General features: G+C 55.2%; 10 protein-coding genes across 10 annotated transcripts; 5 read left to right on the plus strand and 5 right to left on the minus strand.

The window, feature by feature from the left end:
- Positions 1-1,129: 1,129 nt before the first annotated feature.
- LTR77_004027 (uncharacterized protein) lies at positions 1,130-2,977 on the minus strand (the record flags this gene model as incomplete). Its single annotated transcript, XM_064801281.1, has 3 exons — positions 1,130-1,284; positions 1,362-2,827; positions 2,889-2,977. 3 exons carry the CDS (start codon positions 2,975-2,977, stop codon positions 1,130-1,132), a joined length of 1,710 nt encoding a protein of 569 aa, XP_064659911.1.
- A 658-nt stretch (positions 2,978-3,635) lies between these two features.
- On the plus strand, positions 3,636-4,448 carry LTR77_004028 (uncharacterized protein; the record flags this gene model as incomplete). The annotated part of the gene is made up of 2 exons (XM_064801282.1): positions 3,636-3,858; positions 3,913-4,448. 2 exons carry the CDS (start codon positions 3,636-3,638, stop codon positions 4,446-4,448), a joined length of 759 nt encoding a protein of 252 aa, XP_064659912.1.
- A 705-nt stretch (positions 4,449-5,153) lies between these two features.
- PXA1 (ATP-binding cassette long-chain fatty acid transporter pxa1) lies at positions 5,154-7,598 on the plus strand (the record flags this gene model as incomplete). Its single annotated transcript, XM_064801283.1, has 1 exon — positions 5,154-7,598. One exon carries the CDS (start codon positions 5,154-5,156, stop codon positions 7,596-7,598), a length of 2,445 nt encoding a protein of 814 aa, XP_064659913.1.
- Positions 7,599-7,843: 245 nt separating this feature from the next.
- On the minus strand, positions 7,844-8,443 carry LTR77_004030 (uncharacterized protein; the record flags this gene model as incomplete). The annotated part of the gene is made up of 2 exons (XM_064801284.1): positions 7,844-8,155; positions 8,216-8,443. The coding sequence occupies 2 exons, from the start codon at positions 8,441-8,443 to the stop codon at positions 7,844-7,846; spliced, it is 540 nt and encodes a 179-aa protein (XP_064659914.1).
- A 595-nt stretch (positions 8,444-9,038) lies between these two features.
- On the plus strand, positions 9,039-10,463 carry LTR77_004031 (uncharacterized protein; the record flags this gene model as incomplete). Its single annotated transcript, XM_064801285.1, has 4 exons — positions 9,039-9,309; positions 9,415-9,479; positions 9,603-9,977; positions 10,017-10,463. 4 exons carry the CDS (start codon positions 9,039-9,041, stop codon positions 10,461-10,463), a joined length of 1,158 nt encoding a protein of 385 aa, XP_064659915.1.
- Positions 10,464-10,669: 206 nt separating this feature from the next.
- On the minus strand, positions 10,670-11,753 carry LTR77_004032 (uncharacterized protein; the record flags this gene model as incomplete). Its single annotated transcript, XM_064801286.1, has 3 exons — positions 10,670-10,929; positions 10,990-11,318; positions 11,377-11,753. The coding sequence occupies 3 exons, from the start codon at positions 11,751-11,753 to the stop codon at positions 10,670-10,672; spliced, it is 966 nt and encodes a 321-aa protein (XP_064659916.1).
- Positions 11,754-12,500: 747 nt separating this feature from the next.
- On the plus strand, positions 12,501-13,830 carry LTR77_004033 (uncharacterized protein; the record flags this gene model as incomplete). Its single annotated transcript, XM_064801287.1, has 3 exons — positions 12,501-12,842; positions 12,898-12,987; positions 13,186-13,830. 3 exons carry the CDS (start codon positions 12,501-12,503, stop codon positions 13,828-13,830), a joined length of 1,077 nt encoding a protein of 358 aa, XP_064659917.1.
- An 84-nt stretch (positions 13,831-13,914) lies between these two features.
- On the plus strand, positions 13,915-14,238 carry LTR77_004034 (uncharacterized protein; the record flags this gene model as incomplete). The annotated part of the gene is made up of 1 exon (XM_064801288.1): positions 13,915-14,238. One exon carries the CDS (start codon positions 13,915-13,917, stop codon positions 14,236-14,238), a length of 324 nt encoding a protein of 107 aa, XP_064659918.1.
- A 144-nt stretch (positions 14,239-14,382) lies between these two features.
- On the minus strand, positions 14,383-15,436 carry LTR77_004035 (uncharacterized protein; the record flags this gene model as incomplete). The annotated part of the gene is made up of 2 exons (XM_064801289.1): positions 14,383-15,283; positions 15,339-15,436. 2 exons carry the CDS (start codon positions 15,434-15,436, stop codon positions 14,383-14,385), a joined length of 999 nt encoding a protein of 332 aa, XP_064659919.1.
- Positions 15,437-15,835: 399 nt separating this feature from the next.
- Positions 15,836-17,184, minus strand: LTR77_004036 (uncharacterized protein; the record flags this gene model as incomplete). Its single annotated transcript, XM_064801290.1, has 8 exons — positions 15,836-15,925; positions 15,989-16,184; positions 16,407-16,459; positions 16,519-16,590; positions 16,642-16,683; positions 16,743-16,810; positions 16,873-16,907; positions 16,958-17,184. 8 exons carry the CDS (start codon positions 17,182-17,184, stop codon positions 15,836-15,838), a joined length of 783 nt encoding a protein of 260 aa, XP_064659920.1.
- Positions 17,185-17,216: the final 32 nt, after the last annotated feature.

Here is a 17,216-nt window from a genome sequence, read left to right on the forward strand (position 1 = left end):
GAATACTTCAGGCGTCGAGCAATTCTCAGAAGAACTGGAAAAGTCATTGCGTCCGACGCAAGCCGACGCTGTGCTGACCCCAGGCTCTGGGCTCGGAAACCTCATATGGCGACCTCCCCCCAGATCGCGAACGATGACTGCACTCAGTAGACTCACTATAACTGGTTGTGGTGACATCGGTCTGGAGTCTACACTCCTCAACTGCTGGAGTATTTCTCCCGAACATAGTGCTGGTCGTGTGTTCCCGGGCAACGTTGCAGCGCAAAAATTGTTTGAAGCGACTACCAAACGTAGGAGAAGACGATGGGTTGTCGTTTTTAAGACGTGAGGTATGGACGCCTCCCATCAACTGGCTTCCACCATGGAGAGCATACCACGGCATGTCTTTCCTTCATCGTGCTCTCAAAACAGTCTTGCTCTCAAAATAGTCTTGCATTGTAGCCCGCTGGTGCACAACACATGATGCTACAAACGCGGCAGCAGTAGCCTTGGTCTCGCTTAACAGTGACCAAGAGCACTTCCATTGCTCCAAGATTATCGCAACCGGAGAGGAAGGGCGGGGGCTGCGGTTTACCCTCCTTCTCCCTCTGAGCGCTCACTAGAGCCTCCGAAATCATCTGAGAAAATGGACATGGCAGAACACTTTTGACCTCTCTGCAATCTCCCCACAAATCGGAAGCAATAGTGATCAAATTCACCCCAGTCGACCCAAGGAAAGATCTCCAGCCGAAGCCAGATAGAAGCCTAGTCCATCGATCGTATCGTTCAGACCCTCCGGTGTCATTGAACACTCAACATCGGCAACATCAGACCATCTACCTCGGCCCTCGACTGCCTATCATCCGCCGGTTCCAGAAACCTTGTCCTTGTGAACACAGCCGCTCCTCAGCGTGCTTCTGCTGCTGCTACGACTTCCTCCAAGCTGCAACTCTCAGCGGTCTTACTGCTCCGTGAAGAGTAGTGGTAGGTCATTAGGGCCAGTGTGAATCGACTTCGTACTGCAAGGAATTCCACCGGTGGCAGGCATCGTCCAGGGCCCACGCAAGAAGTCCGACGTTTGCAGTAGCTTGCCACGCAATAGAATCAGCACCATCGAATACCGTTGCGATTATATCGTCCTATCTACACCTTATTCCTGCCCGTTGCTTGGGTAGTACTCTACACTCCCATCTTTATCGATGGCGCCCGCCTGACCCAGACCCTGGTACCGCCAGTTCTTAAAGTATGCAGGAGTACCCTCTTCACCGTTGCCGTTCGTTGTGGCGTAGATGCCGGCAAATACACCTGCAGCATCTTACCGTCAGTACAACGTCTCACCAACACAGAGGGAGTGAGGACGTTTTTGTCCGCGCGGTACATACCGGTGAACGAAGTGGAGAACAGCGTGTTGTTCACCAGAGCAATATCCTCCATCCTCCCACCATGTCGCGGTCCAGCCGAGAACGAGTAGTGCGTGAAGTTGAACGCATGTATCTGGAAACTAATGCCATCCTCGCAGCCCTTGGGCAGCGGCTTTACGACTGTCGCCGGCGCATCAGGACCATTGGCACGGAAGCGCAGGTGTGGTGCGCCCTTGCTGTACACAACCCCCAAATCAGCATGGCGCTCGGAAGCCAGGAACATGGTCACACCAGCCTCTTCTCCCTTGCTAGACGGCGCGAACTCCATGTCAACACTATACTTAAACAGCGTATCGACCTGGCGGCGACCAACAAACGTCTGGCCGGCGAGCGGGTCGAAAGCCGGGAACTGGGAGAGGTTGGCATTGGAGGGAGACAGGCGCAGGCTGTTGGCGTGACCTGGTGGGGAGATGGTGTATTTCTCCTCGTGCGGGAAGCGCCAGAAGGTAAAGTGGCGTGGTAGGGGTGAGCCGCGAGGGAAGGTGTAGTGGTCCGGGTCTTTGACGAACGGGCCAGTACCAGGCACGTCGAGGTTCTGAGGTGGCAATGGACCAGACATGGTGCCGCGAACATGGTCGAGCACTGGCCACTCGCCCTTTGGCCAGGAGACTGGGTACAGGACGGTTTCGCGGTTCATGGGCCAGTGCACGTATTCCGGGCCCGAGCGAGTGGACAGAGCGACTCCCCACCAGTTCCCTTCAGCGTCTTGGAAGAGATCTGCGTGGCCGACCGTCTGGAAGAGGGAGTCTGGTTCTGCGGTGAGGATCGGGTTCGCTGGACCCAGCTTGAAAGGGCCAGTGGGCTTCCGGGAGCGGGAGATGGTGACCTGATGGTCCAAGGCCGTACCACCCTCTGCCAACAGCAAGTAATACCAGCCGTCTTTGTAGTACATGTGCGGACCTTCCGGTGGTTGAACGTTGGTGCCGTTGGTTAGAGACTTCCGGGGCGTGGTGTTTCCAGAAGGAAGTTCGATAGTGAACTGCTGAATCTCTGTTGTGAAAGGATCATCGTTGATCGTAATGGCGGCTTGAGAATAGATAGTGCCGTCCTCATCGAAGAAGATGTCTGGGTCGTACCCACCGATCTCGACGGGAAGCAGATCACTCCACGCCGCATCATCATAAGGATCTGTGGTCGTGAAGATGCCCGAACTCGGCGACGGCGCATCCACATCCACATTGATCACGTAGAACTTCCCCTCGTGGTAGCGCAGCGTTGGAGCGTACCAGCCTCCGGAACTTCTGGTGAGGTTGCCGGCCGTCGGAGACTGCGATGGTCTGTTCTGGACGTGGCTGATCAGCTTCCAGTTGACCAGGTCCTTGCTGGCGAACACTGGCATGGCTGGGAAAGCGATGAAGGAGGAAACGGCGCAGAAGTGCGTGTTGTCCCATTCTGGCACGAAGATGCAGCTTGGGTCTGGGTGGAAGCTGCAACAACAGTCAGCGAATGTATGAGGCATGGTAGGGCTGTTGTCCAGGAGTCTCTTACCCCGGGATGATCGGGTTGTGGTAGGTTGTTTCTCCAGCACAGCTCAAGCCCGCGAGGCCGGCCAGGCCAGCTACTGCGGTGGCCCTCATCTTCAGAGTGGAAAGAATAGTGTTGTGATCTGTTCTTGTCGCATCTGGTCCAGCAGTGTCGATTGGGTACAACACAAAGTCCCCATTCTGATATATACATCTTCCATACGGCTAAATTGACAGAAGGCCAAAGCGATGGAGCCCCGCTCGTATGCAGATACATGTCTCGTAGGCTGTCCATACCATGACGGATATGTCGTCGGTACACTTTCTCCGTGCAGTAAGCAGTAAGGCCTCACCTCTTAAAGTTTCTCCCATCAAGACTCTAGGTTTCCATCCCCCACTGCTTGGGCACGCTACAATATTAGCCTAAGCAACGGGTAGAGCTTGCAGACTATGATGCTGGGCATGAGGACGATCAGAACCTCGAACAAGCAAAGCCTTCGAAGTCTAAGGAGGTAGTGGGAGAGATGTTCTTGGCTGTAACCTCCTTCCCGATGGGGCTGGCCGAGGTGAAGGGTGCCTTTTGCTCGGCACAAGGTCCGGAATGGTGCGGATGCCGAACCTAACATCATCACATCCACGTTATGGACCTTCACCAGCAAAGTACGGCTCTTGCTGACCGCCTCCGTATCAAAGTCTGCAACTGCTTTTGGGATGGTCCCGCAAGCAACACCATGGCGCGACTAGACGGCCTACCACCTGAACGAAGATCTCAATGGGCATCGTGATATCCACCGGCACGCCCACCTCGCCCTTCTTCCTCACCAGCGGCATCATCGGCTTTGTCTCCTTCGCTTTTACTCTGGGAACGTTCGTCCGAGTGATCTGGACCAACCTCGAGACATTATGCGAGGCGCATCATGAAGTACACTCCTACCTTACGAATCTTCGTACAGAATTGTTGGAGGAGCGCGCGAATCTGAAGATGATGCGCAAAGGTATGAAAAGACACCGCCGACTTGCCCAGCGAGCGGAGGGAGGGACGTATGTAGGCATGGAGCTGGACGACGTCAGTCTCAAGACCATGTCCGACGTCGTCAGGCAGCTGTGCAAGAAGATGAAGGAGCTTGAGCGACCCTTTCTCGCGGAAGGCGAGGCGGGGATTGGAGACGCGAATGGGCATAGGAAGCGGGCGAGACGGCGCAATAGCTCGTTGTCTCCGCCACATTACGATCATGCAGCGTATTCTTCTCCGCCGGAGAAGGGGAGTAGACGGCGCAGTACCAATCATGACGACGAGTATAACGGCGAGGGAGACGAAGTAGACGACGATTCATTCTGGGCGCAGCGGACGCGGTATGCGGATTTCACGCTCGGGAAGAGGTGGACATGGCTGAGGAAGAAGGCGGATGCGCAGCAGATATTGGAGGCAATGACGAGGCTGCAGACGCGCAGGATCGCAAGGCAGGTCGGTGGGATGGCGATGTTGATGCATGAGTATGGCTGCGAGACGCTGGAGCTCAATGAGACGGTCAGGAGGATTGACGAGAGGGTCAGTCGGGTTGTTGGTGTGAGGCGGATGGAGTGAATTGAGTGTCTGAAGAGACCGCGCACGCTCGCAACCTCATACGGAAGTCCTATCTACTAAGTCCTGATTGTCCTTGCTGGATCCACGTGATCCGTCGTGACCTTTGAGCAGGAACACGTCTTTGGCCCGATAAGCGCCCTCGTGGCTGTTGGGGCCGCCCATTCATCAGAGTGCCGCTGAGGAAGGAGTGCAGGAAACCAGGATCAAAGATGTAAACCTTCTCGACATCCCCATCTCCTCGTCGGACCGAGGTACCTCCAGCGCTGTTATGTTGCCACCGCGCTCAGATGCCGCCAAACTCCGCCAGTACGTGTAGCCCCAAAATGCCCAGGTAGCGTAAAGGAGGAAGTCGCAAATGCACAACAGACCGGCATGAACACTTCTCATACCCAGTCTTAGCTACGTCTCCACGTCCGTCGGTAGCCCTTCGTAGTTCGACGTACAAAAAACGTCCAAAGACTCAGAGGTGTTGTTGGAAAAAGCCATTGATCGAACGAGTCCCTGCCTCGGCTCGAAGCTCTCCCAATGTAGAACTATCACATGAAAGTCACATGCACATGTCGATGAACCTTGCATCATGTGCGATCGAGCCGCATCGTTGTGGGTGAGCACTTCACCTTCTGGATAATCGTCGAACACCTGGACACCGCGCGATGGGGACAGCATCTATCCACATCATCGACAACCTACCACCTCCGATCTAACATGGCCGCCCAATCCACCCTCCGCCCGTCGAAGTCCGAACGCCTCTTCAATACATTCTACGAGCGCCTTGTCAATGTCGTCAACAGATGGCAGCAGCGTAATCGCTTGTCTAAAGCAACCGCCCGAAGACTGGTCGCGATAGCCTTCACTCTCACAATCGTTGTCGGCGGGTATGGCGGCTACAGATGGCGAAGGGAAAGACGGAAGAGCAGAGATGAAGGACGACAGCTCATGCGCTTGAACAGCAGTAAAAGACTTAAGGACGGCGACAGGGTGCTGTATGTCGACCGCAAAGGACAGCCCAGTCGTGTCGACATCCACCCAACCAAGCAGAGTACATTCGATGCGCACAAGCGGCTGTTCCTTGGGTCGGCAGTCCCGTCTGGTCACATCAGGCCCGGCCTCAATCAAGCCTTTCTTCACCAGATCTCTACCCTCCTCACCATCATGATCCCTCGGTGGCGGAGCAAAGAGGCGGCGCTGTTGTCGATGCATGCCGTATGCCTTCTGGCCCGGACATACCTCACCATTGTTGTCGCACACATCGAGGGAGGCATCAACGGCGACCTGGTTGCAGTGAAGGGCCGCTCGTTCTTTAAGAAAGTGGGATGGTTCTTGCTGGCTGGACTGGTCGGCAGTGGTGTCAACCACCAGATCAAGTTTCTGCAGAGCAAGATCTCCATCGCTTTCCGTACGCGATTGACGAGGTATATCCATGATCTGTATCTCAATGGCAATCTGGCGTACTACAAGCTACACAACCTGGATGGGAGTATCGAAGGAGCAGACCAGTACATCACGCATGATGTTACTCTGTTCTGTGATGCGGCTGCCTCGTTAATGAGCTCTCTGGGCAAGCCTTTGGTCGACCTGTTCGTACTCAACTACCAGCTGTATCGCTCGCTTGGAAGGCTCGGGATATCAGCTCTACTCATCAACTACTTCTTCACAGCATCGCTGCTTTCCAAAGCTACGCCCCCATTCGGCAGATTAAAGGCGAAGGAAGGGCAAAAGGAGGGTGAGTTCCGCTCGATGCATGCACGATTGATTGCGAATGCGGAGGAGGTTGCCTTCTATGCTGGAGGCGCCACTGAGAAGAAGCAGCTCAGCGCAGAGTTCAGGAGTTTGAAGCAATTCATGGAGGCCGTATATCGGACACGGATCGCTTACCACACGCTGGAAGACTACGTCCTGAAGTACTCGTGGTCAGCATATGGGTACCTTATCTCCAGTCTGCCAGTCTTTTTGCCAATGATCGGAGAACTTGCGCAGCCACCTCGCCGAAATGTCGACGGTGATACGGCAGAGAGTTGCAACGATCCAAACGAGAAGAGCTCTACCCGCATGCAGCAGTTCATCGTGAACAAGCAGATCATGCTCAACCTCGCAGATGCTGGAACACGGATGATGTACTCGATCAAAGACCTCTCCGAGCTTGCTGGGTACACTTCACGGGTATTCAATCTCATCTCCTCCCTCCACCGTGTCAACGCGAATGCACATTACACCCACAAAAACCGCTACCCGGAACCCTACAGCTTGGCCGACGTGGGCGGTAGCATGGTGCTCGGATTTGATGGCGTGAGACTGGAGGAAGTTCCCATTGTTGCACCAGGCTTGTGGCCGATGGGAGGTGAAGAGCTGACCGAGACGCTTTCACTCCACGTCCGACCTGGTGAGCACGTACTTATTACTGGCCCCAACGGTGCAGGGAAGAGCAGTGTTGCTCGCGTTGTGGCTGGACTGTGGCCAACCTACCGTGGCATCACATGTCGGCCTCGCGCGGTGGGTGAGGACGGCATCATGTTCATCCCTCAGCGACCCTATCTGAGCAACGGCACGCTCAGGGACCAGATCATCTACCCGCACACACAATCCGAGATGGTCGCTGCGGGTCAGCAGGACGGAGATCTACAGGCTGTTCTGGACGAAGCGAAGCTTGGGTACCTGGTCACCAGAGAAGGCGGCTTCGACACCTCGAAAGCATGGAAGGACGTCTTCTCCGGCGGTGAGAAGCAGAGGATGGGCATCGCGAGGCTGCTGTACCATCAGCCCAAGTACGCTTTCGTGGACGAAGGCACGTCGGCCGTCTCAGCGGATGTTGAGGGAGGGTTGTATGAGAGCTGTAAGGCGAAGGGTATCACGCTGTTGACCATTTCGACCCGCGCCTCGCTCAAGCGATATCATAATTTCTTGCTCACGCTTGGGCTGGGCGAGGATGCAAGCCAGTACGAGTTTGTGCGGATTGGCACGCAGAGCGAGCGGGCGAGTGCTGAGGAGGAGTTGAATGAGTTGCGTGAGAGGCTGCGAGCGGCGGGGGACTTGCGGCAGAGGAGGGAGGAGATTGAGGAGGAGTTGGGGAGGGTGTGGGTGGAGAAAAAGGAAGCGGGGGCGGGAGAGGTGCTGGAGAGGGCTGAATATGAGGAGCAGTCGGCTGGAGGGTGAGCGGTTCGACAGCCCATCGACCGATTCATGAAGTCTACGGATGGACGTTCCTGTCGCCGAGAGACAGGCCCACACATGGGCCCAGCGCCTCGCGGCCAACACCGGCACCCTGCTCACACCATTCAAAACTTGTTGGCGGGAAAGCCTGGCTAGTTGCACCGCAGACAGAAAGCCTTGCAGTAGGAAATGGCACAGAATCATGGCAGGATGGCAATGGGCTTGCTCCTATGCAGACTCAGACTGCCCTACCTCATCGTACTCGCAACCTGTCCGTCATCAATCCAGTGAGATCCGCCAGCGCACCTGTACCCTCCACTCTGCTTGATCCATTCGTATCCGACAGGACAACGTCCCATCCGCATGAGCACCTCCTTTGCCTTCGCCTTCTGTCTCCTCTTCTCTTCAGCCTCCTTGCGCTTCCGCTCGAGCTCCTCCAGCTCCTTTTGACGCTTCGCATCAGCACAGGCTTTGAGCCACTCTCTGAGTTTGCGCTCCTCTTCGACCATGCGCTGAAGCTCTGCCTCGGCCTCTTCTGCCTTCTTGCGATAGAGCTGGAGCTGGTTCCAGATGGCATCGGTCACGCCGGCATCCCGTTACACGAAAAGGCGGTGGCCAACGTTGGTTGGCTCATTCTCTGGATCGCTGCGTGGCCAAGGTGGCTGCTGGTCAGCGGTGTCATGCTGGAGGTCTTGGTGGGAGCCTACGTCAGCCACAAACCCATGTGCAACATCTTTCGAATGCTGCGGATGCTCTCGGATCGGCAAGTCGATACTTGCCGACCCTTTGGTGGCGTCGGCTGCAGCGTCTGCTTCTCTCGTTGTCCGCTCTAGGATCATCTTGTCCATTGCCTCCAGCACAAGCGAAGAAGTGAGAGGCTTTCCTTTAGCTGTTGCGTCCGGACTCTTGGTAGCTGCACTGTATATGGTCCTGGAAAGAGTCCGGACATCGCGAGCGTTGGCAACCGGAGATCAGTAGGCGATTCGTGTCTGTTGCTAGGTCAAGGATAAGTTTTTCTGGTGGACGAAAAGTAGTATCTCGCCTTGATGAGGCCAAGAAAGCAGCATACGAGATTCGCTTCCAGGTGTCGAACAAATGCGACACGTCCTTTAGAGACAACCGGCGTCGAACAGGGCACAAACGCAGTCGTCCGTGAGTGATGCCTGCCATCGAACAGGTCAGAAACCTCTCCCACCAGTCCAAGCAAGGGTACGCCGTTTTCTGCAGGTTCCCGAAGACCGTACCGTACTTCTGGAACTGACGAACGCAATGCATAGGTGGGCATTTTGGAAGGACGCAGAAGCGCAGGGAAGGTGTCTCAGACCTGCAATATTATCTGGAGCCCCTGGAGTGTCGTTTCGCCACATATATTCAAGAGACTTCTGCTTAGGATTCTCAATGCCATTTCTCTGAAGCTCCGGTACTCCAGGATCAGAACCCACCATGTTCTACTCCTCCCGTGGCGGGCTTCCGCCGTACTCAGCAATCCACGGTGGAAGAAGCAACAGAGGCAGCTGGCGTAGCGGTCGTTCAGACAACAAGGTCTCGAACGAGACCACGACACCACCGCGCGGCGCCCTCATCGAAAGTCTCATCCATGAAGACCTGCTGTCAGTTCCAGCTTTTCAAGTGGCAAAGACATCTATCCAGAACTGTCAGTACTTGGTCTCATTCAGCTGGTTGAAGAAGAAACAACCCACGATTGTCACCCCTGGTACGTCGTTTTACGCGCCGGCCTTGAAATTCAAGACATACTGATTGCGAACAGGCGAACCTCCCAAATGAGCTCCCCTGTCCACACCTCAGCAACTCGAGCAAGACTCCTCCACCTACTTCCGCGACATCAACGCAACCCACTACCCAACCCACCTAATCGAGCCAGCCGTACGAGCAGTGCTCGCACAGGCCCCGAAACATGCCAACGACGAAGGAGTCGACATCTTCGCCTGTGGCAGCACGATGGGCAGTCTTCTCCGCTTCGCTCGGGAAAGTGATAAATCGTTCTAGTTCGTCGTCGAGACGGTCGGTGATACATTGTTTCTGGTCCGTCGGGAGAAGAGTCTGGATGAGCAGATCATGGACATGTACGGATACGGACATTCTTTTCCGGAGGCGTACACGGAGCTGGAGGAGTGTGTCAAGGAAGCCGACTTGCACCAGCGGCTGATCAAGTATGATTTTGCTGGCTTCCAGTGCATTGTGCGGTATGAGGGCGATGGGTACCTCCCAGAGAACATCGAAGCTGGCCTGCAGACGCAAGACATCGGACTCCTACCACACCTGGAAGGCTTGAAACTGCTGCGGGGAGGCAAGAGTGTCCCCCAAGAAGCCATGTCCGATCTCAAAACCAGCTCAGCCAAGAAGCAGCTGGCCCTCGAAGACGTTCTTGCCAGCTAAATCCACAGACTGTGGATCAGGCAGGTCCCGAACTTCATCCTGGCCAACCACACATCCGGTGTCTTCCACGACGTCCAGCTTCAGGGTGTGCGCCAGAGCCTCCTCGAATGGGAGGAGGCTCATCAGGGCGATATCAAGGTGCTCTCAGCCGCTTTGACCAAGAATGTTCAGTTCGCGCACAGCCGCCCGGGTGAGAGGTTTGAGGTCTGCTCTGGCGCTGCTGGGGTGCTTGAGATCCGTCAGGTCGGTGGGCAGTTCCCGAACGCTCTGCCCGAAGACCCGGTACGTCTGTGGGCAGGGAGCAAGGATGAGCAGGATGGCTCTGATGTGGGCTCCAACGGAGATTCGGATGTTGGTGTTGGCTCTGATACCGAAGGCGGCGTGGACTTCCTGTCGGATGAAGATGAGGAGCAGGACTTCACGGCATGTTCAGAGGGCTGCGGTTACTGTGGAAGATGCAGATATCGTTGACGAAGAGGAATGACGACCAGCGAAAGTAAAAGCATGAAGAGGCTGCACTTACTGACTGTGTCTCTCCCGTTTTGCTCATTCGCCCATCAGCACTCAACACGAAGACTTTGGTGATCAGAACTTTTCCGCCAATGAGACTTTGCTTCCGCTGAAATCTCTGCTGTGTTGTGCTTGTTCTACTTTATATATATACCATCAAGCAACTTTTAAATGCTCTTGCCCTTAACCTGCTCCTGCCACTTGAACTTTGGCTTATATCCAAGCTCCTTCTTCGCCTTTTCGATCGACAACAGAGTGTCATTCGGGCCAGCCGTAGGGTTGTACTTGACGTTGGGAAAGGCGGCCTTGACGAGCTCATCGTTGCTTTTACGCATGACAGTATCCTCGGCGGCGATGAGGTATTGGTGGTGGCCGTTCATTTTGCTGTCGAGGGATATGGAGACGGATTGGGCGCCGTCGCGGGCATCTACAGGAATATATCATCAGCTTAGCTTGGCAAAGTAAGGGTGAACTTCAGTATACGCACCAATGTAACCCCAGCAGTTCCAGTATCGCAGCTTAGGGTCATCCTGCCAACTCTCAAACGACTCGTACTCCTGCGGCAACATCACGTTGCTGAAGCGCAGCGAGACAACCTTCAACTCGGGATCCCATCGAGTGTACTGGTCGGCCAGCGTCTCGCCCATGAGCTTTGAAAGGGAGTAAGCGGACTCTGGCTTGCGTTCGTGCTCCTCGGTGATGGGGAGCGAAGAGGGAGGATGTGGGTCGAAAGGGATGCCGATGAGTGTTTCGGAGGAAGCGAGGACGACGTTCTTGATGCGTAGCTTGCGGCAGGCTTCGAGGACGTTGTAAGTGCTGTGATGAGCGTTAGCTTCGCTAGGAGAACATTCCTCCGTCTGGGGGGAACACCTACCTCACCGTGTTCGTCCTAAACTGTCTGCTAGCGTTGGTCTGCCCCGGAGAAGGAATGGCAGCCAAATGTACGACCGCTTGAATACCCGAGTAGGCCATGTCCGTACTCATGAACGTCTCGAGCACACTGCCCATGTCCTCAAGGTCAATCTCCACAAGACGGTACGCGCCTCCAAGCCCACTCTTGCCATCTTCACTCACGCCTGGCGGACGCCTCGTGTCGACGGAGATAACCTCCCAGCCCTCGTCGGCGAGGTAGCGGACAGTCGCACGTCCGAGTTTTCCACTGCCGCCGGTGACAATAACCCGCCGTTTGGGCAGGTCGCGGGGGGCTTCGCCGAGGGCGAGCTTGTCGGTGAAGGATGCTGGCTTAGACATGTTTTTGTGGTATAGAGACGATATGGAGGTAACTGGGAGAAAGGAAATGTCGTCCTGCGCAACCTTGACAACCTACATGTCTCTTACAGCATTTTTTCCCTGTCATATCGTCATCGCTGCTGATCGGTCTCCGGAATCGCGGGCGGTACATGTGGTCCACCGGAGGATGAGTTGGTCAACCATGGAGCCATGGTACTTGTGCGGCCGCTGGCACTGCCCACTTTGACGCAGTGACATCAGGCCATCAACAATGTATGAGGTAGATAGTCCTGCGACTATCGCACACAAGCAGAAGAGTGCCAATGCCAAAGCCAATGGGTGTACACGGGTAAAGCCGCTTTTAGCGCGATCGGAGACAGGAGCGAGAAAGTCTTTGGATGACAACCTCTTCCTCCTCCCACTTTGCTGGACCTCGAGAGTCGCCCTACCGCCGTCTTCTCTGCGGCCATTGTAGCTATCTTGCCTGGGAGAAGACAGGTAAGAAGTCCAGGTGCTGAAACATTCCAGATTCGATCGACATTCAGTCTCTTGGCTTCGTCGCACCTGCAGTCTAACACCTGCACAAGCGTCGCGCCTGCCCTGATGCTTCACCGCGGGGATCTGACACGTGCAGCACTGCCTCTGACTGGCGCTTCACCTCCCAGGTTTGTTCCAACTTTCCTGCTACCTTGATCAAACTCTTAAAAGCGGGCAACAAACCTTCGACTCGTCAAGGTAAGGAAAGCTCACTTCACCACCACCATCAACATGTCGCTCGCCTCGAGAATCAAAGCGCACCTCCCCCACTCCAACAAGACCGACGACACCGCCAATACCGACACCACCGCCGACAACCACACGACCATGTCGACCGAGCTCAACGAAGGCTCCGCCGCCGAGTCAGACCGTGGAAAGCTCATTCTCTCGATATTCGACAACGCCTTTGGCCATCTCGTCGCCGGCGATGCTTTGGCGATCCAAAACAAGTTTCGCAAGATGGCCGCCTCCCCCTTCGCCTTCTACCGTGGATCTGCACCTCTCTTCTACAAGGACCTTGAGCCGGAGGCAAATGAGGGTCCATTCCTTGACGAGCGGACCTCGCGTATCTGGGTGAGTTCTCCTGGAGCAAAAGTTCCTTATGAATCGTCGCTAATCCCTTCACCAGATCCATGGCGATCTACACGCCGAGAACATGGGGACATACATGGACTCTCAGGGCCGCCTCATCTTCAACGTTAACGACTTCGACGAAGCCGTAAGTAAATATGAGGTGGAACATGTCACTCCTATGTCTTAGACTTGAAGGGGCTTGAGCGCCTACTAGCTGAGATGCCCCTTCGAGGTCATCTCAGCCTAGCAAGCCTACCTGCCGGTCTAGGGCATAGAAGCCAGTTCTGCACCATCTTTGCCCAACGCAGAATAACATGCTGACGTCTTTCACCTAATTTTGCAGTACGTTGGCCCATTCACGTGGGACCTCTACCGCCTGGTTGCTTCGCTGGGCCTTCTCGGCTATGGAAAGGCTTTGAGCGATGACCAGATCTCCAAGCTCGTCAAGGCTTATGCCAACGCTTATCGGGAGCGTATCCACGTACTGGCTACCGCCGGCGAGGAGAAGGTGCCGCGTTTCGGTCTCGACACCGCCGAAGGCCCGCTTCTAGCTGCATTGCAGTCTGCTCGCACACAGAGCCGTGCTGAGCTTCTCGATGGTTCCACAGAAGTGATTGATTCCGAGAGGCGCTTCAAGCGAGGCCACGGCGTCATCGAACTCGAGGATGAAATGAAAGAGAAGGTCACCGCAGCCTTCAAGCACTATCTCAAGCACCTCCCGTTCTCCGATCACCGAGGCTCTTGCAGGGTGAAGGACGTCATTGGTAGACGCGGTGTTGGGATCGGGTCTGCCGGCTTACCAACCTACAACGTCCTGATCGAAGGTGAGACCGAAGCTCTGGAATACGACCGCATCCTCTACCTCAAGCAGTCACAAGCCTCCGCTGTCTCCCGCCATGTCGAGGTCCCTGAAGCGGAGAAGTACTTCAAGCATGAAGGCCACCGGACCGTCATCTCTCAGCGCTCGCTGCAAGACCACGCAGAGTAAGTTTCCCACTGCTTTCACTGTGTTATAAGCTAACGAACGAATTGCCCATGGGCTGGATGGACCGAGCTAGACGGCACAGGCTACATGGTGTCTGAGGTCTCACCATACGCCGTCGACTTTGAGTGGGACGACATCAACGACATCAAAGAAATGACGTCAATCGTGGCAGACCTTGGCCGAGCGACGGCAATGATGCACGGTGCTGCAGACGAAGACAGCGAGCACTCCGGGCTTGTGCAGTTCAGCACCGAAAAGGCGATCGATGAGGCGATTTCGAAGGATGAGGCAGGGTTCGAGCCGCTGTTGCAGAATTTCGCGCACAAGTACAGCGCGCGGGTGAGGGAGGATCATCGGGTGTTTGTGGATATGTTCCGGAATGGACAGATTCCTGGATTGCCCAATCAGTAGCGTGGTGTTGGTGGGCTGAGTGAGCGTGGGACGACCTTCTACTGTCTCAGGGACGCTCTGTAGACTAAAAAGGCGCCAGGTGATGGAGATGCCCATGTATCTACCTTGAGCTACTCGAGAGATACTCAGCTAGGTATCAAACGACTAAAGCTCCACCACGACTTTCCTCGCACTCATGCCCGCCTGCAACACCTCCAAAGCCTTCTGTAAGCTCTCCAATCCCTTTCCCACTACTAACGGCTCCGGCAGACACTTCAGTCGTCCACTCTCAAGCGCCTGCGTAACGAAGTCTTCGAATACCGGGATCGAATGCTCGCCGGTAGCCACCATCCAAGTTGCCTTGATATGATCGGACAATTCCTTCGGGGGAGGCAGACTGCAAGCCATGCGGCCGCCTCCAAGCTTTTCCAGGATGGCGAGGCTGGTCTTGAAGGAGTCCTCGCTAGATATCGATTCGAAGATGCCCACGCAAGGGTCTTTGCCAACCGCAGCGACGACGTCGTCAACGACACTGGCGCTGGTGTAGTCGAAGGTTGAAGAAGCACCGCAGCGTCGACACATGTCAAAATTCTTCGCACTGGAGATGCTTACCACCCGAAGTCCTGCTGCAGCCGCCAATTGAATCGCCATCGAGCCAATCGAACTCGAGCCTCCATACACCACAAGCACCCTCCCATCCGACTCGGTGTTCAACGTTGGAAACAACAGACCCAAGTGCCCCTCTCCATTCAACCCGGACACCGCCGTCCCGATCGCCATCCCCAGCACCGCACCCTCGTTGAACGAAACACTCTCCGGAATCCGTGCGGCGTTACCAGCCGGAAGCCGCGTGTAAAGACTGAATGCTCCGTCCTCTGGCGTCCCGCGAATCAGCCATTGAGCGAAGCCCGCCACGCGGTCGCCAGGTTGGAATCGGGTCACTTGGGTTCCGACGGAGTGGACGTGTCCAGCGACATCTGAGCCGAGGACGATGGGGTAGGGGAAGTTCATGAAGTTGGTGTTGGCTTGCATGTGGTCTGCCGGGTTGAGGGCGATGGCGCGGTTTCTGTGGATTTGATGTTAACATGGAACCGGTGAATGAAAGGTGTCGATGGTTTTACTTGACGACAATGTCATGTTTTCCTGGTTGAGGGATCTCGGCTTCTCCGACACGCAGAGGTTTGCCGATGGCGTCTAGGTAGGCTGAACTGTTCGCCATAGTGGATGTTGTTGCGAAAAGGTAGAAGTCTTCCTGTGATGTGCAGATTACAGTTTTTAACGACTTAACTTCGAGAGAAGAATGGGAGCTTGAATAGAGCATATATGTAACTCAAGATGACCGGAGCCGGTCATGCCGCTATATTGGCGGCCGCCTCGCGCATACGAGCTGCAAACAGCATGGGTTACATTCAAGTTTCCACAATGGTCGCCCGTACTGGCGGACTGTCTCAACACTTGACACTGCCGAGAGATGCCATCGTACCGTACTCTTCATCCTTTTCGAGGCAAATTCACTAACGGGCCGGAAACGGGACAACGTCAGCATCCGTCTATTCAGCTGAAGGAATGAATCTGTTCTATTCATCGAACAATTGAGCCTCTTCAAGGGACAAAACCACTACAGCTTCGCATCCTTGCCCTGCTTCTCAAACAAGCCCAACTTCAGGTCAAAGTAGCTCGCAATGCCTCTGGCGGACTCTTCTTTGGCCTGCAACATTGTAGAAAGAATCGGTCAGCCTTCTCTCATTTGAACCTTAGGACAAAAACTCACCCAACGCTCATCCGCAACATCCAGGTTGCAGCGCAGAGCAAATCCATGCTCCACTCCAGAAAACAGCTGCAGCGAGTACGGCTTTTTCGCCTCGCGCAGGATGGAGAGGGCCTTGTTGCGCGCGTCGGTCTCGAAGGTGAAGTCGGACTCGGCGCAGGAGAGGAAGAGAGGGCGTTGGATGTTCTCGAAGTGGTGTCTGCGCTACTAGTCAGCATTGGAAGCGGCGACAGGGGAGGGGAGGGGATGACTCGCTCTTTGAGAAACGCTGGGTGGGCGAACGCTCCCACATCGCAGGCTGGTGCGTTGGAGCCGTCGGGGGTGATGCTGCTCATTACGTAGGGTGCGCCAAAGCAGTATCTTGTGGAGTATGTGTTAGCTGACGCCGCCCAGCGAAGAGTTCTGGCAAACATGAACTCACCCTACACAAGCGTACTTGGTCTCCGACTTGCCGTACTTTTGCTTCACGGCCGACTGGTCCTGCGGTCAGCCTTGCGCTTGAACACCTCTGGAATTCGGGACAAGACACTCACGATCCATCCGTTAACGTTCTCGACGGCAAACTTGTTGTGCTTAGCCAGCCATGCTTCAAAATCGAAGCCTTCCTGAGCCACGGTCAGTCGAGAACACTCGCGTCATAGTGTAGATCCACTTGCCTTCGGCTCCTTTGGTCCATCTCTGTGCATGTAGATTGGGTCCTATGGTGTCTCAGCAGCCAGCTCCCCACTGCCCAAAGCCAACAGTCCTGGTTACATACTCCACTGAAGTAATCGATACCGATAGTAGTATAACCTGCCTCTGCAAACGTATCGCAAACCAATAGGCCTGCCGTGATGGTCAGTTCTCCGAGACGGTAAGTGTTCTACTACTGCTTTTGAGTCCCGTACCATTTGTAAAGAAGCCAAAGACGTCGGGGAAGTAGCTGCGTTATCGTCAGCATCTTTGTTGTAGAGGAGAGGGGATGTGTCATACAAGACGATATGCCCATTATCCTTCTCAGCCGACGGCTTGGTCACATAAGTCTCGATGTCGGCCAGGCGCTCGAACAACCCTTTCGGGTCGCCGTTATGGAGGTGGCCTCTGTCAAGCGCTATCAGTAAGGCATCGGGATCGAAGGCCATCGAGACGTACTTCAAGCAACAGGCGCCGGAAGGTTTGGCAAGCCATTGTGGCTCCGCGGGCTGATCACCCCTAGACATTGTGATAGATGGTATAATTGATGGACGAGTAT

Source organism: Saxophila tyrrhenica (genome assembly GCF_035928015.1).
Source record: "Saxophila tyrrhenica strain CCFEE 5935 chromosome Unknown scaffold_6, whole genome shotgun sequence".
Lineage (NCBI taxonomy): Eukaryota > Fungi > Ascomycota > Dothideomycetes > Mycosphaerellales > Extremaceae > Saxophila > Saxophila tyrrhenica.